At 48.8% G+C, this 22815-nt stretch overlaps 2 protein-coding genes across 10 annotated transcripts in view; one reads left to right on the top strand and one right to left on the bottom strand.

The window, feature by feature from the left end:
* The window catches only part of Cspp1 (centrosome and spindle pole associated protein 1), a 102270-nt gene extending 84283 nt beyond the window's left edge, over nucleotides 1-17987 (top strand). For 6 of the 9 annotated variants that reach the window (XM_048358703.1, XM_048358705.1, XM_048358706.1 and 3 more), the window contains 9 exons: nucleotides 1171-1237; nucleotides 2279-2396; nucleotides 3522-3661; nucleotides 4675-4815; nucleotides 8367-8407; nucleotides 12023-12086; nucleotides 13605-13714; nucleotides 15385-15523; nucleotides 17143-17987. In XM_048358703.1, the coding sequence (XP_048214660.1) occupies nucleotides 1171-1237; nucleotides 2279-2396; nucleotides 3522-3661; nucleotides 4675-4815; nucleotides 8367-8407; nucleotides 12023-12086; nucleotides 13605-13714; nucleotides 15385-15523; nucleotides 17143-17357 (1035 nt within the window). In that variant the 3' untranslated portion in view covers nucleotides 17358-17987. Of the gene's footprint in view, nucleotides 1-1170; nucleotides 1238-2278; nucleotides 2397-3521; nucleotides 3662-4674; nucleotides 4816-8366; nucleotides 8408-12022; nucleotides 12087-13604; nucleotides 13715-15384; nucleotides 15524-16219; nucleotides 16435-17142 lie in introns of those variants that run through there. The other 3 variants (XR_007212788.1, XM_048358708.1, XM_048358707.1) reach the window with 3 other exon arrangements.
* A 728-nt stretch (nucleotides 17988-18715) lies between these two features.
* Arfgef1 (ADP ribosylation factor guanine nucleotide exchange factor 1) overlaps nucleotides 18716-22815 on the bottom strand; it is a 106006-nt gene continuing 101906 nt past the window's right edge. The window contains exons 38-39 of the mRNA XM_048358702.1: nucleotides 20760-20877; nucleotides 18716-20013 (exon numbers count right to left, since the gene is read on the bottom strand). Coding sequence (XP_048214659.1) covers nucleotides 19846-20013; nucleotides 20760-20877 — 286 coding nt within the window. The 3' untranslated portion in view covers nucleotides 18716-19845. The remainder of the gene's footprint in view (nucleotides 20014-20759; nucleotides 20878-22815) is intronic.

Below are 22815 nucleotides of genomic sequence, written 5' to 3' on the forward strand. Positions count from 1 at the left end.
TTAAGAAGCTTTTGCAAAATTCCAGATGTGAGACTTTGAGAAAATAAAACAAAGGCAGTACTGCTTTTAAAAAGCTAGGAATACGTGACGATTTCATGACTTTTTTTTTTTTTGCCATTCCTGGGGCTTGGACTCAAGGCCTGAGCACTGTCCCTGGCTTCCTTTTGCTCAAGGCTAGCACTCTGCCACTTGAGCCATAGCGCCAGCTGTGGCCGTTTTCTGTATATGTGGTGCTGGGGAATTGAACCCAGGGCGTCATGTATATGAGGTGAGCATTTTACCACTAGGCCATATTCCCAGCCCTTCATGACATATTTAAGGCACAGTGAAATTTATGTCTTAGAGTAGACAGGAATTAAGGGAACTTTCAAGTTTCTGGTGAGGAGTTTCTAGAGTGGAAGGTTGAAAATACAGTTGTGCTGAGGAAGAGTTTTGGACTGGCCTTAAAGTTTAGGAATCTATTAACATACTGATGCTTATCAAATTAGTGCAATTTTCCAGGCTTAGTGTGTAGAGGGAGATGTCGAGAGGCTTAAGGATGGAACACTAGAGAATTATTGACACTTAGAGGCAAAGAATGGGGTAGACACATAGAAGGTGCCAGAAAGTGGCAGTGATAGCAATTTTTACTGGCCAAGTAAAATAAGTGTTTAACTTTCCCACTGAATATGCCAGGTAGGCATGTGTGACTTGGAGGAGGGCTTGGAGTTGCTGGTGGATCAGTGGGGTGTTAAAACGAAGGCAGAGCAGCTCTGTGTTGAGGAGTGAATAGGAATAAGGAAGTAGCCCCAGAAGTATGCTTTTGCTATCCTTTAAAGAGGCTTGCTTGTGAAGGAAAAGAGAAAATGACAGTAGGTAGTAAGTGAAGAAGAGGAGACTTTGTGCATAGGCTGCTTCGGTACTCGCAGAGGGAGAGGTAAGGGCAAAGCAGAAATGGAGGCGGCAGAATTCACTTATTAGATGCGCAGTACAGATGAAGGGGTTATTTTTGGTTAGAGGTAAGAAGCCTTCTATTGTGCTGAGAAGGAAGAGCGTAGATGCAGGCTTTGCAGCTGAGGTAGTGCAGAATGTGGTGTCCTGCATACGTGGGTGTCGTTAGCTAGTTCTACAGTGTTCTGCACATTGAGCACAGTGACATACTCAATGGGTCTTTATCATTGTCGTTAACAGGAAAATGCGGTGTCCCGGGCTCAGTCTCCACCAGTACCTGCAAGGAAAAACCAGCTTCGTGCAGAAGGTAGAACTGAATCTTACACTTCAAATACAGAGTACATCTCTTTTTACTTTGAAATAATGATAGAGCTGTAGAACATTGCAAAAGTAGTATTCAGATGTAAGGAAGAATGAAATTATGTCAATTGCAGGGAAGTGGCTGGAATTAGAGATGATCGTGTTCAGTTAGATGGTGAGGTAGTCCAAAGCATGTTTTCCCTTGTGTGCAGTATTGGCGTCCCATGATGTTGGTGGTGCTGGCGATGGTGGCATGTGGAGTGCAAGTGCAGAGACTGTCAGGAGAGGCGATCAGCAAAGAAAGTATCAGAACAGAGCCAGTGGCTCCGCCTGTAATTCCAGGCACCCGGGAGGCTGAAATTCAGGAAGGATTGAAGCTGAAACCAGCCAGGCAAACACACATGAGAGGCTGTAAACGCCCCACAACCAGCACAGAGGCGGAGTGAGGCCATGGCTCACGTGGTGGAATGCAGCCTTGAGGGGGAGGCCCTGGGTTCAAGTCCCACACACCCACACGCCCACGCATGCACTCAGGCGCTGCTTGCTGGCTCGCTGGCTGGCTGTCTTTAGGCTTCCCTGGCGGAGCCATTGTCTGTAGGAACGCGCAGTGGAGTGAGAGGGTTCCTTCACAGGCAAGCACTTGGCCTCGGTGTCCTCGAGAGACACAGCTGCTTTTCTTTTTCCACTAGTTTTTTCTTGTACTTGTGGGATAAGGGCTGTGTTAGGGATTTTTCAGGGTTTAGAACTGTTCTATCACCACAAAGAAGCTCCTTTGTGCTGCTCACCTCTAAGAATACCTTGTAAAACTCTCCTATTAACACAGATATATGTTTGTGGCTCTTACTGGTATTGGTTACGATGATATGTGTGTGTACATATGTGTACATTCAAAGTACTTATAATGTCTTTCATATATAGAAAACAAATAACCTCCCTAAAATTTTTCCCAGGAGCATTTTAACTTTGTGTCAGATCAGGTTGTCTCTTAATGTTTAATCTTTTGTTTGTATGCTTTTCTTATTTCTTTACTTACTGATTGAAATTGCAGAGGAGAAAAAAAATGTAATTATGGAATTATCAGAAATGAGGAAACAGCTTCGAAGTGAGGAGAGGCGTTTACAAGGGCAGTTGCTTCACCTGGACAGTGAGGATGACATTCATATAAGGTAAGTTTGAATAGTATGTGTAATTTTGGACCATGATTAATTTACTTCCCTTAGTTTTCTACAACATTTGGAGTAGAAATGTGTTCTCTTAAAAAGAAATACTGCTTCAGGAATGGTACATTTCAAGTTTGGAAAAATCACAGACAATTGCGTTTTCCTTCAGTAATGTCATTCTTTTGTGATTTTTAGGCTGTTTCATACTTGCACTGTAGTACAAAATTATTCACCTTCTATTTTTTTCCCTTCCTCCTCCTCCTCCTCCTCCTCCTCCTTTAGTTTAGTTCTCGTCCTTTAGTCAATTAATTCATGTTCTGTATTTATATAAGCAAGACTATATCTGGATAGATATACCTATCTCCATGTTTTATGTTTTTTAGTCTGGCTTCTGCATATGACTGTAGTGTTCTTTGGAGCGTCTCTCATCTTGCTTAGTATATCCTCCATTTGATCCACTTTTTTTTCTGTAAATGTCATGGTTTCGGTTTCCATGTGTTTGAATATTTTCTGTAGTATCTTTGCTTAATAGGATCTGATCTGGTAGAATACAGAACTTTATTCAGTTTTCTTGTATTTGCTCAGACTTAGTGAATGTCTAGCACATGATCTATTTTTGAAAAAGTTCCCTGGGCTAATAAGAACTTGGGTTGTTCAGTTACTGGGTGAAATACTCTGTAACTGTCTGTTAATTCCATTTGGCCTATGGTGTCATTTAATGCTAACGTTTCTTGGTTGATCCTTTTGTGGGATGACCTGTCCATTGGTGAGGGTGGAGTATTGAAGTTCCTACTAGGAGAGAAGTCCCCCAGAACGCCAGTCCTTGTGTGGGTCACATTGCTAACCTGTGGAGCAGCTGGCCATTAGAAAGAGGTAGTTGCGCCGTGTCTGGTAGCTAAGCATCTGGGGACTTGTTTCTGTGACAGCAACTTGGATCCTCTGAAGCTCTTGTACATGTACAGACTTTTAGAAATACTTTATTTTTTAATGTCAGGGACTGAAATAATACCTGTTATAATAACTTTTATAATGCACTGAAAGATGCAGAATTGCTTTTGCAGTGAATTAAATGTAAACACAGGGTTTCTTCTCATTCAGCACATTCATCATTGATTTTTCATTTATTTACAGGAAAAGAGAAAGGAATCCTATGGATATATTTGACATGGCCAGACATCGAGTACAAGCTCCTTTCAGACGACAGTCACCTAAGGGCTTAGATACTACTACTTTTCAGAATATTCATGATTTTAATGAGCTTAAAGATAGAGGTAAGTACATACAGCTACTTTAAATATACAGCAGAAATGTCCTACGGTATTAAAAACATCTTCAAAGATAATTCTACTTTCTAACTTAAAATTTCATTTATAATATATATTTTAAGTTATGACTGAAACTTTACACGTACCGTATATGACCATGACGTCCCCTCCCCCCCCCCCCCCCCCCACTCCTCCTTAAGCCAATCTGTTATACGTAGTTTTGAGTTTGGTTAAAAGTTTCCTTTTGGAGAACAGGTAGTTATTAAAACCTTGATGTGGATGAGATTGTGTAGAAATGTAAAGATTGAAATTTGTAATTCAGTGGAGGACAGATAATGGAAGATGAACTTGAGGCAGAGACTAAGGAAAAGAAAGGAAGCTGTTAATCATTGAAAAATTAGATAAACAGGGAATCCTGAAAGCTAAGAGAAGATAGTGTATCAAGAAGGGATCGTGTGACAAGAATATTGGAAAGTGTTAGTTGGATGAGAGACATTTGTGACTGCAGCTAAATAGTGACAAGGATCATCCAAAGTTTAGAGCTTTATTTGGGGATTTGTTTTTATCAGTTTGGAAAAATATGATGACATATATCCCTTGTTGTAATAAAATACATTATAATTTCCTAACTGTAAATCCCCCTATGTTATACCAGTTCAACTCCCTCTCCCTTGGAATCACTGATCCCTTCATGGTTTTCATACTTTGTCTTTTCCAAAAAGTCACACAGTTGGTATCAGACTGCATGTAGCCTTCTCAGATTGGCCTAGGTCACGTCATAATTAATGTGCATTCGATTTTCCTCCATGCCTTTCCTTGGTTTGAGAGTTCTTCTTTGTGTGTGTTACAGAGTGATATTCCATTGTTTAATAATGTATCAGAGTTTATTCATTATCTTCTGGCATTATCTTTTGGCAGTTATGAATAAAGCTGCTACAAACGTTTGTGTGAAGGTCTTTCCAAAATCTCATTTGAAAATGACACTTACCTTGGTTATGTCATGTATTTTTCTGTACCAGATTCAGAAACACGAGTTGATCTGAAGTTTATGTACCCAGATCCTCCAAGAGACCAACACACCTTAGAGATTCAACAGCAAGCGTTGCTGAGAGAGCAGCAGAAGAGACTACATAGAATAAAAATACAGGAAGATGCTCAAGGTGAGAAATAGTCATCGCCATTGAAAACAGCCTCAGTGGGGCTTTCCTTGGTCCCCTTCCCGCCTGTCTTCCCTTGATTTTCAGTCTCAGTCAGGCTGCCATGCTTACGTGGCCCTTTTGCTAAAAGAACAAGTCTCCGAGGGCACCCTGGTTGGTTCAGTAGGGGTTGGGGGCCATGGACTCATGGCTGAGAGGGCCCCACCTGGTCTGGACGAGGAAGCAGAAGCCAGAGGAAGGAGGGCTGAGCGGATCAGTGCCTGAGTGCCCTGCAGGACGTTTTCTCTGTGTGCTTGGGAAGTACTTACGTTTTCTCTTTGAAGTTATTCAGGTGTACAGTTTTTTCCTTGATTATTCTCACAATCATTCTTTTTCATTCTTTTGTCTGGGCTTTCATCCTCTTACTGTCCTTAGTGTCCATTACTTTGAGGATACTCTGTTGCCTTTTTTTTTTTTTCCATGACGCTTGCATTTGATTAAGGTATTTGAGGCCAAGTTATTGAGAAGTTTGTTTTTAATCACCTGTAGGCCTGCAGTTGAAGGATCTGAGTGTTAAGGTGGGACTCATATAGAGGGAAGGCCGGAATTTACTTTTTCCCCCTTCACCAGGGGGCAGTTCAGTCACCCCACTTTGCTTTCTTCTCCAGACCAGGCCCAGTCCCCAGCACCACTGAGAAGCAGGAATGAGTAGTGGTCTCTTGTAGTTCTTTGTATGTGAGTTGGTATTACATGTGGCTTGAGGGCAGAGCTGGTCAAAGAGCAGCTGTCCACTTCTGCGCTGCTTTCGCTATAGAAGCTTCCCTCCTCTGTGTTCAGCACCACGGCTGGCTCCATGGAGAGCTGTAGTATGAGCTAGCGTGACTCCCACTTGCTGCACAGGCCCGTACGCTTTGGAGGCTGCTTGTATGCAAGCCGAGGAGCATCAGGTACCAGAGGTACCTGGTAGTGGGGGAACCAAGCACCCAGTTATTGTGGAGAACTGAGGGGACTGCTCTGCTTGCCAGTCTGAGTGCTTTCAGACCATGTCCATCAGTTCTCACCCTGGCACAGGGAAGACACCGGGTCTCACGCTCAGAGCCCTCAGCCCCACCTGGCAGCAAGCACCTGCAGTCAGCAGGTCGTCAGCAGCCGCAGGCCTGGCGCTGCTCCCAGCCAGCCCTTGTGGTCCTCTCCTTCCTAGTACTGGCCTGGCGTTTTACGATTCCCCAGAACGGAGGCTATTCTTTAGTTTTCAGGTCCCCAGGGTAGCTCGTTCTCAAAGCCCACCTGACCACAGACAGGTGGCAGCTCCTGGAAGTTAGCATTCTGGCAGACACGTGTGGGTGCTGCTGCCATCGACTGAGGGCTGGCGCCTCTGGCCACTGGCCTTCTCTCCTGAGCTTTTAGTTGATTACACTTCCCAGCTGTCCCTCATTAGAACCCTCCCTCTTCGTAACTGCCTCTTTCTCCATGGCTGTCTCTTTCTCTGATACAGTGGCTGCTTGTCCGTATTCCATGAGCTGTGATTGTTCCTTGCTTTTTAGTTCCGCGGGTGTCTTGAACAATAGGCCCTTTCTCTAGATACCATCTGCTATAGCCTTCAATATGTGGAATAAAAAATAAATGTCGTCCTTGTCTGATGCTAGCTATTAACAAGGAGGGAGTCACGAAATCCTTGTACCTGGGTATAGGGCACATGGGAAGGGCTTTTCTTACTTTGAGGTCCCCCAATCTGTCACCAAAGCCAACTGACTTTTGGAGCCAAGATTGACAGTTTCCTAGCTTAATCTGTAGACGTCCTATTTCTCTAGACCTTTTAGCTTCCTGTCCCTCTTTCATGGTTCCTAAGATTCTTCCTCTTTTTTTTTCTCTCTTTAAAATGTTTGCTGCTGAAGATAAATAGAAAGTCCACAGAATGGGAGAAGATCTTTACTGGCATCAGACAAGGGCCTCATACCTAAAATATACTCACAACTCACAAAAGTAAACCTCCTTAAAACAAGTCTTAAAAGAAACACCCCCCCCCCCCCAATTAATAAATGGGCTAGCAACTTAGACTTCTCCAAAGAACAAACAATGTGTCTGTTGGCCATTAGACACATTAAGAGATGTTCGACATCTTGGGCCATACATGAAATGCAAATCAAAACAACATTGAGATTCTACCTCAATCCAGTTAGAATGGCCATTATCAAGAAACCTAACAATCATGGATGCTGCTACACTATTGGGAATGTAAACTTGTTCAACCACTCTGGAAAGCAGTATGGAGGTTCTTCAAAAGACTAAACATAGAGCTCTCCTGTGACCCATCAATTCTCTCCTGGGCATCTGTCCAGTTGACTACCAACCAGGCTACACTAAAGCCACCTGCAAACCCATGTTCATTGCAACATTGTTTACCATAGCTAAGATAGGGACTCAACTCTAGATGCCCCTCAGTGGACAAGTGGATCAAGAAAATGTTATATATATGAATTCTAAGCTTCCATTAGAAAGAATGACATTTCCCCATTTGTAAGGAAATGGAAGGACTTGGAAAAAATTATACCAAGTGAAGTGAGCCAAACCCAAAGAAACAGGCTGCATGGTTTTCCCTCATTTGTGATCGATCATTAGAATGTGCCTATACAGGTAAACCCAATGGGAGTAAAAGACAAATAATTACACCTGGACATGGTTAATTAAACAGCAGCCTAAACTTTTCCACAATGAGAACAAGGGAGGATATTCTTAGGAGAGGACTGCAAGGCTCACTATTAGTGTGCATCTGATCACATAAAATGATGCTTATTGAAGTGAACTCTGAGGAAATGGAAGCAAGAGGTTTTTGATTGTACTGTTTGAGGTTCTTTTTTTCTTTCCTTTTTTCTTTGGTTTATCCCCTTCTGTCGCTGTTTTTGATTCTTGTGCTCTTTGTGTATAAGTTTGTCTGATTTGAGGAGGGGAAGGGGAAGCACAGAAATCATGGGACAGAGGGTGAACCAATTCAGCAGTGATACCCACTAGACATCATGTTGGAAAAGAACTTTATAACTTGGGTGGGGAGGGGGAGTTGGGAAGGGAAAAAGTGGTAGAGAATGAGGGAAAGAGTGGGCGATACTGTTCAAAAGGAAATATACTCATTCATTCCCTGACTTATGTATAACTGTAACTTCTCCAGACATCACCTTTACAATAACATTTAAAAAATTAAAAAAAAAAACTTTGCTTCTGGAACTAGGTAAAAAAAATTCTATGGTCCTAGAACGTGACGGCACTCAGTGGCTTTCTACGCAGACGGCAGACATAGGGTGGAGTGCGGTGGAGAACACTGCATTGATCAGGTTCTGGTTCTTAGGCATCAGTTCAAAGTTCACAGTGATTGTAATCTATTGATTACTGCGAACAGAGATGCTTTATTTAGAATGGGAGTAGAGTTCTATTTATTAATATGCAGTAGTAACCTAAAATTTTTTTTGGGTAGATGAAAAGGATTTTATAGTAGATAACTTGTCAGAAAAGATAATCTGAAATTTATTTCTATTGAACATTTTCTAAACTTATAATTTGTTTTTGTTCTGCTTTAACTACAGTTGACTTAGATGCTGTCCCAAGAGTTCGAGGGCACAGAATGGTAAGTAACTAGTTCTATTTTTTAGGTTAGGTTTCGAGGATACAAATTTTAGGACTGTGAAAAATGAATATTACAAGTTTCAAATTCTTGCTTCAGTTTTTTTTTTTTTTGGCCAGTCCTGGGCCTTGGACTCAGGGCCTGAGCACTGTCCCTGGCTTCTTCCCACTCAAGGCTAGCACTCTGCCACTTGAGCCACAGCGCCACTTCTGGCCGTTTTCTGTATATGTGGTGCTGGGGAATCGAACCTAGGGCCTCATGTATCCGAGGCAGGCACTCTTGCCACTAGGCTATATCCCCAGCCCCTTGCTTCAGTTTTATCGGTGCAGTGGGTATCTAGAAAAATGACAATATGATATATAGAAAAAAGCATAAAGGCTAAGAAGATCCCAGTGCTGGGCTGTATGATTTATTTTGGCAGATTTAATCTCTCCCTTGGTTTCCTAATATCTATAAAATAGAGATGATAGTACTTACCCCTGAGGGTTGTTATGAAAATTAAAATAATGTTTTCCAGGTACAGATAAACAGGTTTAGAATATGGTAAGTTTTGCATAAATGTTAGTTAATAAAAATATAGCAAATACAGAATAAATAGAAAATAAAAAAATAAAATAAAATAAATAAAATAAAACTCAAACAAGCTTTGTTTGGTGGGCAGGAGTACCAGCCGGAGAGAACAGGGCATAACAAAGGGAATAGGAGGACAAATATGGTTAAAGTATGCTTGTGTATATGAAGATAGAACAAAGAAACCTGTTGAAATTCTTTTAAGAAGCAGGTTAGTGGGATAAAGGGAGTGACAGAGGAGGCGAGTTTGGATGCATTGTAAACATGTATGGGAATATCGAAGTGAAATTCACCTTCCACAGCCAGTGTATGTGAATAAAACAGCTAACGGCAGAAGGGTTATCGTGAGGATTAGTGGAGTAATGTATGTATTAACAAGTCCTTGTAGCAGGCTTGGCCTGTGCGGTGTGCAAAGTCAGTGTTGGTGGTCAGGAGTGGCAGCAGTGGCGAGGCCTGTAAGGAAAGGAAGGGGATAGTGCTGACCATACTCGCAGCCCGGGGCTGCCGCATCGTCGCAAGACTGCTGCAAGGAAGGGGCCCAGCCACCGGTTCAACGACTTCCGGAATGCTTCTTAGTGACCAGAAGCGGTTCCGTGCAGCCAGCAGAAGAGTTAGGAACTCCGGCCCGCTGGGGTGTAGCTTCTGGAAAGGAAGACTGTGTGGATGTGTGACGTTACATCGTGACGTTGGGCAACAGCAGGAATAGCAGGGAAGGGACTTGAGAGTACTGGAATGTGAGGTCGTGGAACGTGCAATGCAGTTGGCGCTGGAGCCTAGCCGAGGAGGAGACGGGGAGAGGTGGGAAGGCCAGGAAGGGCGCGCGGGACCTGAGGGGTCGGGGCAGCCTCAGGGTTTGCCCCTCTACCCTGCGGTGGAGGGGTGCTGGGCCTGGGGCTGGCGCAAGGCCAGTGCTCTGCCGCTCTAGCCACTTCTGAGCACTTCACAAGCACTTGCGGCTTTTTGGTGGTTAATTGCAGGTAAGAGTCTCACAGAGTTGGGCGCCAGTGGCTTAAACCTGTAATCCTAGTTACTTAGGAGACAGATCTGAGGAACACAGCTCAAAGCCAGCCTGACCAGGAAAGTCTGAACGACTCTTCTCTCCACTGAATTACCAAAAAGCCAGACTATGGCTTAAGTGGCAGAGTGGTAGCCTTCAACAAAACAAGCTCAGGGACAGCGCCCAGGCCCTGCGTTCAAGCCCCACAGGAAACAGAGTCTGGCTTTGAGCTATGATCCTCAGATCACAGCCTCCTGAGAAGCTAGGATTACAGGGTTAAATCACCAGTGCCCAGCGGTTTTGTATTTGTGGCAGTCACTGTCACATGTTGGTAGTAGACTGAGCAGATGCATTGTGACATCCTGGATGTAGTTTGGAGTGTTTGGGTTTATTTTAGTAGGAGACCCCATATTTAATTTGGGGTATATTAAGCTGCTTATTGGACAAGTACTTGCATACATAGATATGAGTCCAGAGAAAAAGATGGAGGCTGGAAATACAAACCTAAGCTTGATAATACTGTTATGCTATTGGAAGTATTTCCCCTGTGACTCCATCAAGTACCTCCCCCTCCCCAGGTTGTGGTACTGGGATTTTAACTCAGTGTGGTCCTACTTGCTAGACAAATACTCTACTACTTGAGCCCCCCCGCCTTGAGCCCGTTCCTGCTTTAGTTATTTTTGCCAGGTGGGGTCTCACATGTTTTCCTAGGACTAGCCTTCAGCCGAGCTTCTCCTCCCTGTCGTCTCTGGTATGGCTGGGTTCCTAGGTGCCGCCATGCTTGCTCAGTGATGGAGATGGTCACCCTGCCGCTCCCCCCACCCCAAGCCTGCCCCAGTTGATCGACTCTTTCCCTCTAGAATAGCTCTGACTGCAGGCACAAGCCACAGACCCTGGCTTCCCCCCCGTTTAAAAACGAGTAAAGCTCAGCGAGGCTCTTCGTTGCCTAGCTTACCAACAAATGTGGGTGCTCGCTTTCACCCGATAATGATATTGCTGGTAGCTCCAGTGCTCACGTGGTATGCTTAAAGGCTTCTTGTCTTCCGGGTCACCAAGCCAGACTCCTCCAGCCCTTAGGGACCCTAACCACGTATCTGGGCAGACCCTGGGGCTTGGTGTGTGTCCATAGGTAACGTCACATTCCTTACTGAAAAGATACTGAAGCCTCACACCAAGGGCAGCATATGCCAAAGGGTTGCAAGGCTGCTAAACAAGAAAATAAATCGTGGACTCCTGATCTCCCTAGAACTACTGGGTCACACAGCAAGCTGGGTCGGAGGAACGTGGAGGTGCGCATGGAAAGGGTCAAGGGCCAGTGGACTTGGATCCGGTAGGGCAGAGTCGTGAGAAGTGTGACGGGCGCCAGGGCGGCGGCGGCGGCCTCACCACCGCCTTCTAGAAGGGAGAGGCCCGCGGCGGCAGGTCAGGAGGACACACGAGTTCCACCCCCGACTCCCACCCGGGAGCGGGGCCGCGGCAGAACTCGCTCACTGCCTTAAAGCGGAATGCTCCACGTACTTCCAGTGCAGCTCTGCCTGGAAATGGGGGGAGGCGCAGGCTCCCTGGCACACCGTGCACCCAGTTCTTCCTCCTGTGTGAACTCAGCGCGCCCGTGCTGAAGTTGACCCTCCGGGCGCCATGGCCTCTCGACACCGGAAGGCCTGTCTCCTCCTCCTCCGCAGGACTCTCGCTTTCTCTCCTAGAATAGAGCTTCCTAATCGCGGTTGTGTCAGCCCCGCACTTGGCACGGAGGTGGGGGAATGGAAAGAAGTGAATCTCGGAAATACTTGAACGACGGTGCAATGTTTTGATTCACTGCTTCCTGTCAGCAGTGCGATAATCCTCTCTTAACTTTTCCACCAGAGGGCAGTCAGTGCTGCAGGGAAGCAGCTGCTGCTTACCAGACTTGGTGATGAACAGCAGCAGTCCTACTTCTCTTTCTCTCCGTCCTCTCTTGGCTTTGGGGATCTGGCACCAATACTTGAGTTGCCTGTTAGGGAAAATCTGTTTTCTTACACAGCATAGCCACTAATATTTGATGTTTCTTTCAGTCTAGAGATAACGCTACCGATTTTTTTAAAAATTCATTGTTGGAATCTGATAGTGCTTTTATTGGTGAGTATGTCTAATTTACTAATGTTATCCTAGTTATTATACAATATTTATATTTAAGTGCCTTCATGCTTACGAAGCCAGGACTGTTTGTTGAATAAGATGACAAAATCTTAACATTGTTTTATTGTCTTAATGAGTAAATGGCTTATGCTGTTTTCAAAATCAGAATTACTAAAATGGACCTTAAAAGTCAAAGGAGTAGTTCTTGTAGAAAGACAGCTCCAAACTGGAATCAGGCAAGCTGTCTTTGAGCAGGTGAGTGGTTAAACACCGGGGGAGACTGCTCAGCAGTAGACACTGCCCTGGGAAGCAGGCCCGAGCGGGGAGGGCCCTGGGGAAGTACGCCGAGGAAAAGGCCAATCCTGACACATCACTCTGCAGGAGTCCACTTTATTTTTGAAGTGACAAAATCTTTAAATGATGGTTTCAGAAGTCAGCTTGTGTCGTGGGAAAAGGGTAAAATGAGAGGTCCGTGTGGATTTTGAATGAGTATCTCACTTGTAGGAATAGATACACAAGTGTAATCAGATAGTAAGATACAGAGCTTAATATATAGCCCCAAACGAGTAAAACTAAAACTAGGACACTTACATGAGGTTAGAAAAACTGTATTATCATCAGTATCCTGGTTGTGAAACTTGCTTTTTTACAAAACACTGCTATTGGGAGAAACTGAGCCAATGTTTCTCTCAGTCTAAATTGTTTCAACCAGAAGTTGGGAAAAATTCTGAACCACCTTCTGGTTTAGTAGGCTGTTGACTCATGGAAGTAACGGTATATCTCTAGCAATACCGAGAGTCACCCTAAGGATCGCATTGCTGGATATTATAATGGCAACTTGTGGTATTGGTATATATGCAGAACACTAGTCCACAGGAAGACTTGCACCTGAATGTTGAAAGCGTTCTTCGTAGGCGCCAGCAGGTACCAGTGCTTATTTAGTGATAAATGCAGAGACAAAATGAGACCCAGGAAGTGCTGAGTCAGCGTGGGTGACGGAAGCGCGTGCACCTTTGGGGAGTCGGGTGGGGTGACTCGTTAGGAGAGGGTGGTGTGGACTCAGGCTGAGAAGTGGTGGCTCCTGGAGGTGGCGGGGTGGGGGGCGTCTGAGATGATGGGACCCTCTAGGCTGTCATAACGACCATTGTGCACCCACGGGAGCCTCACCGCGCCATGCAGGGCATGCTGAGTGTATGTGATGGCGCGCGGCCCACGAGGCAATCGAAAAGCTCTTAGAAAGCTGCCGTCCTCGCTGCTCAGGAGGCTGGGGTCCGAGGTGCAGAGGCGGCTCGGGCACGCACCTGGCACCCCTCCAGCTAGCTAGCAGAAAGGTGGACTTGCACGCGTGGCTCACGTGGGGAAGGGCCAGCTATGAAGGAAAAGCTGAGCGCCAGGATCAGACTCAAGCCCCGTCAGCACTGGCAACTAAACAAGAAAAACCACGTGCTCGGCTCCACGCTGGGTTTCCTGTTTGCAATGGTCTAAGTCTGCCTCTCGTCCCTCGCGTGGTGTGTGTAGGTGCTTACGGGGAGACGTATCCCGCCATTGAGGAGGACGCCCTCCCCTTGCCCTCGCCGCTGCCTTCTGCGAGGGAGCGGAGGAGGAGCAAGTGGAAAAGACGAGACTCGGTACGTATTACGAGGCTGAGGGGTCTGGGTTCTTAGGTGGTCCAATAAAGAGCACTTGGTTTGAACAGCAGCCTTATCCATCACCCATGAGCTCGGTCACGTTGTAGCTCACTAAACTCTGCTACTCTGAGACCGTATTTGATCATCTCCCGAGGTGGGCACAGCTGGCACAGATGTCTCTGCCCTGTGTTAATCCAGTGTTCCAACCTCATCTTTCCTCCTACAGAATACATGGGATTCAGAGATGATACAGGAAGCAACCGATGTCATTTATCAGAAAGCTTATTAATGATAGCCCATCATAGGCACCCACCCCATTGTGCTCAGTAACTTACCCAAGGTCAAACAGGCGAGACTGACGTTCACACCCACGTCATCTCTCCACTCGTCTCCAAAACTTCACACCTGTAGCCAGAAATGATGTTCTCTAACCAGGCTTTGGACTCAGCATGACTGTTGCATGACAGGAGCACTCTCATCTAATAGGCAGCTTGGGCTACTTTCCTTCTTTGACATACAGTTAGATGTCAGTGAAGCACAGAGCACTGAGCCAAGGACTCAAGCTCCCAACGAATAATTGAGGCTGCCAGTAGTATTAGATGTACAGCTTTGCCATTGGTGGAAACTGTTGCCCTAGGAAACCACTCATCTGCTTCAGCCTCTACAGATTTGCCTTTTCTGGGTATTTCATACAAATGAGCACATGCACGTGATCATTTGTGACTGGTCTCTCGTTTTTCAAGGATTTTCCATGTTGTAGCATGTGGCAGTAGTTGATTTCATTGCTTAATGATACTCTGTATAGATTTCATTTATCCGCCCAACAGGTGATGCCACTTTTTTGTTGCTGCTCCTATTTATTATTTTCTGAACCATGTGCCTACAGTTGTTGGATCATTTGGTCCCATTTTGAGGAATTGCCAGACTTTTCCAAAACAGCGACACCATTTTACATGGTATTTCATTATACGAGGGTTCCAATTTGTCCGCGTCTTGCCCAATGCGTGCTGATGGCTATAATTGGTTATGACCCTGTATTTAGTGATTGTGGTCTCCAATGATTCGGAACATCAGGCCTTTCTTAAGAGTTGTAGATATTCCCAGCCCCACTGTTTAAAGACGACTTTTCCACATTCTGGCTATACGTCCAGTGTATGATTTACAAATGTTTTTCCACTTGGTAGCTTGTCTTTGATACTTTATCTAAGGAACAATTACCTCCCCCCTCCCCCCCAGAATGAATGTTTGTCTTTCTTTCTAGTTTTTGCTCTTTGACTTAGGTCTGTGTAACACACAGGGTTTGAGGGAGAGGGTGAAGATCCCGTTCATTACTGTTTGCTAAAAGGATACTTTTTCCCTACTGCATTTTGTTGGTATCTCACTCCAAAACGTAAGAATTACATTCTAGGTCATTTCTCCTCCATTGTTCTGTCAGTTGTGCCCTTAATTTCCAAACTCTGTCCAGCCTGACAGCAAATATTTCTGTGTCATCACAGACGCAATAATACCACGAAAGTCATCTCATCCTGTACAGGTAAACGTGGCCAGTGTGCACTTAGTGTTTTCATGTATTTTGCTCATCACAATGTGCATGTATTGAGGGTAGGGATGTAGGTTTTGCTTCAGCGATTCTTTAAGGAGCGCTTCTAACAATCTGTGGTTCTTAACAGGACAACAGTCATTCTGATATACCAGCAGATGGTCTTTCTTTAAAATCTGTCTCCAGCGTCAACGTTGATCAGCTTAGAATGAGAAATGAGGAACGAATGCGAAGACTAAATGAACTCCAGAATAAACCCATTAATACAGGTAAATGGTGAAATTTGTTGGTTCGTAGCAAGTAAATCTCCCAAGACCCTTTACCCTAGCTCAGATAAGGGAATAAGATTCAGATCCTCTGAGTTGCAGGATCTAGACCCAGTACTGTGCTAGAAAACCAGACCTCAGGATTAATTTTTATCAGATTCTACCACAGAGGGTTAAGTGGACTCGGAACAGGTAAAATCTTTTTTGTAGGCTTTGTTTTTAAGTAACAATGCTGTTGTAAAGTTTTAGTACTAACTAAAATCTGCCTTTTATTTGGCTTTTGGCTGCATGGATCACAGTGGACTGATGTCTCACGGATTCAACCCTGATAGGACGTGATAGCTACTTAGGACAGCTACTGGATTCTCTTCTTGTTATCTACCATGTCCTTAGTCACAAGGACGATAACTGGATGGTTTATATTAGCATTATAAGTTTTAACATGACTAACGTGTCTATTAAACTACATTGTATTTTCCCAGTAGTAATTTTCTATTTTTACATACTACTTTAGAAACTATACTCATTCTCTAGTTGTCCATGTGTTAGGTGTTCTGGTTATTCCACACCAAATAAACTGACAAATAGAATAGTATTCTTCATTTCATAGCATACCTAGTTGACAGAAGATAGAACATTTTAAGATTCTCTTTCAGAAGGTGTTCAATGTCTAAACTTTAACATTGTCCTTCCAAACAGGAGCTTTGAGGTACGATATGGATTGATTTAACTGATTGCTCATATTCCTTTGCTGGGCTAATCCTTCACAGACCAGGAGATGTAAATTTTTTTTTTAAAAAAGAAATGGACATCACAGGGTAGGAAGACAGATTATCCTACTATTATACTTAATAAGTCAAATACAACTAATGCAGTTGAGTACAAGTAAATGCAATGAAAGACAAGGTAAAGAACTGTTGAGGGGCTGGGGATATAGCCTAGTGGCAAGAGTGCCTGCCTCGGATACACAAGGCCCTAGGTTCGATTCCCCAGCACCACATATACAGAAAATGGCCAGAAGTGGTGCTGTGGCTCAAGTGGCAGAGTGCTAGCCTTGAGCAGGAAGAAGCCAGGGACAGTGCTCAGGCCCTGAGTCCAAGGCCCAGGACTGGCCGGAAAAAAAAAAAAAAAAAAAAGAACTGTTGAGGGACATGGCCTCCTTAGATTAGTGTAAGACTTACTAAGTAATTTTATTTCAACTATTGTTTTCCCCAAGTGACTATTTGCATAGAGTAGTCTTATAGGTGTGACAGAGCGTTTGTGAAATTCAGTAGTAAGTTGTGCGTGTGTACACACATATGTATGTATACATATCTTTATCTTCCTAAAGGTAGTAAGTACAAAATAAGATTGCCTACACTTGTACAGTCAGCGTTGTATGGGGTAGGCCTGAGTCTCTTGATAGGCTGTGCTTATAGAATCTCTTGGGGTGCTGTTGCCTTGTGGCCAACCTCTTCCACACCTGGCCCCCTCCGGGGCCTGCTCCCAGAGCTCCCTTTAAAAAGGGTAGGGTGGGAAGGCGGCTTCTGAAAAGTGTAATTGGGTGGGGCTACGCAGAGTTGAGACGGGCTGGATGGACTCCAGGAGACTGTGTGTTCCCTGACGCATCTCGCCTCCTGCAGATGACGAGAGCTCACTCGCAGACCTTGATGACATCATGAAACAGGCGGGCGAAGATGGATCGGCCTCTGTAGCCACCGAGCCCTGGCTCCGCCCCGGCACCTCGGAAACTCTCAAACGCTTCATGGCCCAGCAGCTGTCCCAGGAGCAGCCGCAGCTGCGGGGGAACCAGGGACTTGAATTTGGCAGGGTCTGTCTGCAGCACACAGTTAAATAAATCGCCACCAGACGCAGTAGTGCCTTTTAAGGTTAAAGGAATGTTGAATCTGTACCTTTTAAATAATAGGCCCTATTTTGGGCCCCAACCTGAAAAATTAATTACATTCCATCTGTACATAAATATTTTATTCTTGATGCTGTATATGGTGTACATAAAAAGCTGTGATTATATAATAGAATTGTATAGAATGATTTTTGCACAATTTTGCTGTAAATTAGGATGGTAAAGACTTTGTGAGTTTAACTACCTTATGTGCATTACATTAAATTCTCCTTGTCATTTACGGTGAATAAACCTGATTTGCCATTGTTATCTCCATTTAGAAATGATTCATTTAGTACTAAGCGTGTTGTAGCTGTGGCCATTCCGGTTGCCGTGAAAGGCCGCAAACAAGCTGGTTATTCCCATGTCGTTTGTAGCTGCTGATTCAGTGGGAATTGAAGGAGCTGTGATGATTTTATTTCATGAGCCATGCACTAATATTACCTCTTTGAGCCTCCATTTTATTTTTGTAGTTATGAAAAAAGGCACAGTCTCAGAGTTACTAACTTATATATATATGTAATCTCACTACTTGATAGAAATAAATTTTTATTTTTATTACCAGTGTCAGTTTCTTATTTTACCTGGAACCCACCCAGGAGCCATGTATGTCATTTAGTAGTTCTTGAAAGAGCAAACACCGCATGCACCATGACAGTTAACCCCGCCCTCCCCAGGCGCGTTTCTCTAAAGGTTTCCAGCGGCTGATCAGTGACAGGCCGGGAGCTTGCCACTTGCTGTCACCTTTCTCTAGAATTTTGCCTGTTACTCATAGCGTAAGAAATCCCGTCTCACCCGGGAAGAGTTGTGATGATTAAACTTAAAACATGAACTGCCAGCCACCCAGAAGTTGGGTAACTCAGCTCTCAATAGCTGGTCCTGTCTTACCAGAAGCATGTATGGAACCCAGAAAATGGCACGGCACACTTTAGTAACTCATTCTCTAGGAGAGGCGTGCAAGTGAAGCTGAACATGGCGGTATATCGATATCTAGACATAGCTCTATGTTTATTTTTTTATAGCACAATCCTCTTAAAATAACTGGCATACTCCGTGTGTTTGCTATTCTGCACCACATGACTCCTAGGTCTGTCCCAAAGGGAAATGTAGCAAATACAAGAATGAATGTAACGAATGCCCTAAGTCTTAAGAAAGCAGGGGATGCAGAATGGAAATAGTGCCAGGAGCCAGAAAACAACAGCGTCACTGGCTGGCAATATCCTTCCCATAGTCTGTTTAGTCTGGTTTTAATTAAAACCAAAAGAACTGAGGAAGCATGGAGCTGTGGGTTACACAGGTTTTGATTGCATTGATGAAATTATTCAAAAATTTTATTGACCTATAACCTGATTTGAATATGCCAGATGAGAATCAATATTGTACAGAAAGTTGTACAGAATTTTTTACATAGAAAACTTTACATCTGTACCATATACATTTTATCCATCTGAAAAAAATTTCTACATCCACTGTTAACACGGAATGCTGGACAATCTTGTCTTTTTTTAACCATTAGAGCACAATTCACAGTATGAATACATTTCCAGGAAACCTAACCTCCCCAAACCATGCCAGATTTCTTATTTTAATATATTCCACATTAAATTCTGTACATAGAGCAAATCTACATCGAGCGAGCCCCGCCACCCGAAAGAAGAAAAGTGACAGCAAGAGTCATTTTGCAGTGATTCAAGTTTCAGTCCACAAAGGATCACCCTATTTGAATGGCTCATCTGGAGAAGCCCTAAGAGAAGCGTGTTACAGGTAGTTATTGTCGGCAGGGACACCGTCCACGCGGTCCTCATGGCGTCCCCACTCCCGTTCCCCATCCTGACAGCCGCTCTGAGCGCCTCCCATCCCCCACCCCACCCAGGGCAAAGCCAAGAGGGAGGCCCCAGAAAACACAGACAGAAGCTCCACCCGAGGGGTTAGTGCATCTGGTAAAATATGGGCATTTAGCAAGTAGATAAGAAAATAAAGAAATAAAATAAGACAGTGCAGGAGGAACTCTATGTGTAAGATTTGTTTTTATATTACAGACCTGCAGCTCTGTACATTTTTCACAGGAGGATGATTACCAGTATCTCAGGTCACCTGAGTGTGCAAAACCTTTAGAAGAAGAATACCGTCGCTGCTAAGTAGCTTCCCATGGACGATCACTTTTCTCCCCCACCCCCCAGTTATAAACATTTTATCCTTCAAAATACAGCTCTCCTGAGTTGTACTTCTCGCGGAAGTTCAAACTTTACATCTGTAGTTCTTTGGGTGACGTTCGCTTCCACGCCCGCCAAGAACAGGCGGGGCCGCGCGGCAGAACCCGCTCGATGCCGGCTGGAGGGGCCGGGCGCGCGTTCCCAGGGGGAGTTCCGGCAGCTCGGACGCGGAGTGGGAGGGGCCGCCGTCCAGGGTCCTCCCCGAGGGCGGCAGGGTCGGGGCGCGCCCCTCACGGGGCGCCTTGGCCGGGCTCCCGCTCCGGCGGCGGCGTTGATATCTGGAACACGACGCCGATGCGCAGGAAGAACCTCCGGAGCACGGCGCGCAGCTCGGGGATCAGGTCGAACTGCACCACCTCGCACAGCAGCGGGTAGTAGGCGGACGCGTGCGCTTTGAACTGCGGGGAGACGAGTCGCCCTGAGCGGCTTCCGCGGCCGAGCCCGGAGCCCGCACCTGCCCCAGGGCCGGGGGTGGCGCCCGCCCGCGGGGAGCGCGCCCCGCCGGCCCGGCCCGGTGCGGGGAGGGCGGGCGGCCGGCCTCTGATCCAGGGTGGCTGGGGGGAGGGGGAAGGGGCGGGGCGACGCCGGTCAGCGGCACCCACTCGGGGGCAGTGGCGGCCCCGGCCCGGGGCGCCCCGCACACGCGTGCGTCCCCAGCCTTAAAATGTCTAAGAAACCCTGAGCGACGGAGCTAAAATGCAAACACTGAGCCGCCCGCAGTTCTTCAGTCCGCCCTGGGCAGCCGGGAGCGCCCCGGCGGGGGGGGAAGGCCGGCCTAGCGAGTCAGGCCCTGAGGACCCCCCACCCCCCTAATAATAACAACACGCCGACTCCCGGGGAGAACTGGGGAGAACTGGCTCGGGGCGGGTCTGAGGGGCGGGGCTCAGGGCGGGCCTGGGGGGCGGGGCTCAGGGCGGGTCTGGGGGCGGGGCTCAGGGCGGGCCTGGGGGGCGGGGCTCAGGGCGGGTCTGGGGGCGGGGCTCAGGGCGGGCCTGGGGGGCGGGGCTCAGGGCGGGTCTGGGGGCGGGGCTAGGGCCTGGGGCGGGTCCGAGGGCGGGGCCCGGGTCTGGGGGCGGGGCTCAGGGCGGGGCGGGGCTCGGGTCCGGGGGCGGGGCTCGGGGCCCGGGGCGGGGCCGGCACTCACGCGGTCGTCTCGGATCTTGAGCACCTTGGTGAGGAACAGCAGCAGCAGGTTGGTCCAGGCCTCGCGGTGGCTCTCCGAGGTGAGGGTGAGGAAGTAACTCAGCGCCTCGCTGCACACGCTGCCAAGACACGGCCGCTGGGTCACCCGGCGTGAAGCCGGCGCGAGCCGCACGCGCACGCGGGGCGCCGGCTCTGCACGCGCACGCGGGGCGCCGGCTCTGCACGCGCACGCGGGGGCCGCCCGGCTCTGCACGCGGGGCACCGGCTCTGCACGCGCACGCGGGGGCCGCCCGGCTCTGCACGCGGGGCACCGGCTCTGCACGCGCACGCGGGGCGCCGGCTCTGCACGCGCACGCGGGGGCCGCCCGGCTCTGCACGCGGGGCACCGGCTCTGCACGCGCACGCGGGGCGCCGGCTCTGCACGCGCACGCGGGGGCCGCCCGGCTCTGCACGCGCACGCGGGGCGCCGGCTCTGCACGCGCACGCGGGGGCCGCCCGGCTCTGCACGCGGGGCACCGGCTCTGCACGCGCACGCGGGGGCCGCCCGGCTCTGCACGCGCACGCGGGGGCCGCCCGGCTCTGCACGCGGGGCACCGGCTCTGCACGCGCACGCGGGGGCCGCCCGGCTCTGCACGCGGGGCACCGGCTCTGCACGCGCACGCGGGGGCCGCCCGGCTCTGCACGCGCACGCGGGGGCCGCCCGGCTCTGCACGCGCACGCGGGGGCCGCCCGGCTCTGCACGCGCACGCGGGGCGCCGGCTCTGCACGCGCACGCGGGGGCCGCCCGGCTCTGCACGCGCACGCGGGGGCCGCCCGGCTCTGCACGCGCACGCGGGGGCCGCCCGGCTCTGCACGCGCACGCGGGGCGCCGGCTCTGCACGCGCACGCGGGGCGCCGGCTCTGCACGCGCACGCGGGGCGCCGGCTCTGCACGCGCACGCGGGGCACCGGCTCTGCACGCGCACGCGGGGCACCGGCTCTGCACGCGCACGCGGGGGCCGCCCGGCTCTGCACGCGCACGCGGGGCGCCGGCTCTGCACGCGCACGCGGGGCGCCGGCTCTGCACGCGCACGCGGGGCGCCGGCTCTGCACGCGCACGCGGGGGCCGCCCGGCTCTGCACGCGCACGCGGGGGCCGCCCGGCTCTGCACGCGCACGCGGGGGCCGCCCGGCTCTGCACGCGCACGCGGGGCGCCGGCTCTGCACGCGCACGCGGGGGCCGCCCGGCTCTGCACGCGGGGCACCGGCTCTGCCCCGCACGCCCATTACGGAGCTGGCGCGGCGCTCAGGCCGGCGCTCCCGGGCTGCTCTGAGCACAGGAGCCCCGAGAACGCGCGTTTATACACATGGCGGCCGGCCTTCCAGACGCCACGCTAACATTTCAATCGTCCACAGTAACAACAATGAAACAATCTCCAGAGACCTGCTCACACTAAATGCGGGCACACTCGTGTCCACAAGGGACTGCTCTGTAAAAATGGACGGCCACGGGGGCTGGGGATATGGCCTAGCGGCAAGAGTGCCTGCCTCGGATACACGAGGCCCTGGGTTCGATTCCCCAGCACCACATATACAGAAAACGGCCAGAAGGGGCGCTGTGAGCGGGAAGAAGCCAGGGACAGTGCTCAGGCCCTGAGTCCAAGGCCCGGGAATAAATAAAGAAGGAAAGCGATGAGTGTAACGCCCTGAACGTTTTCATCGCTTCTCCCTCGTCCCGCAGGCGGGCACCAGGATCGCGGGGCCGTGTCCGCAACACACACCCGGGGAACGGCGAGCGGGGCGGCCCAAGAGGGGAGGCTGCGAGCATCTCAACCACGGCCCCCGGGGCCCGGGGCCCGCGGGGCTGCACGCACCGAGGCCGGCCGGTAAGGAGCTCAGCCAGCGCCTGGGCATCTGTTCGCAGGTTCGAGGCCCTTGGGGGCAGGAGGAGGGGGGCAAAGTGGCGCCCAGGCCCTCCCGCCCCTTCCAGTGCCGCGGGGGGGGGGGGTGCGCGGCCGCCGAGCCGTGACCACCCTGCCCGGCTGGAGCACGGAGCACGGGGCCGCCACTAAACCGGGCC

Source organism: Perognathus longimembris, chromosome 12, assembly GCF_023159225.1.
Source record: "Perognathus longimembris pacificus isolate PPM17 chromosome 12, ASM2315922v1, whole genome shotgun sequence".
NCBI lineage: Eukaryota > Metazoa > Chordata > Mammalia > Rodentia > Heteromyidae > Perognathus > Perognathus longimembris.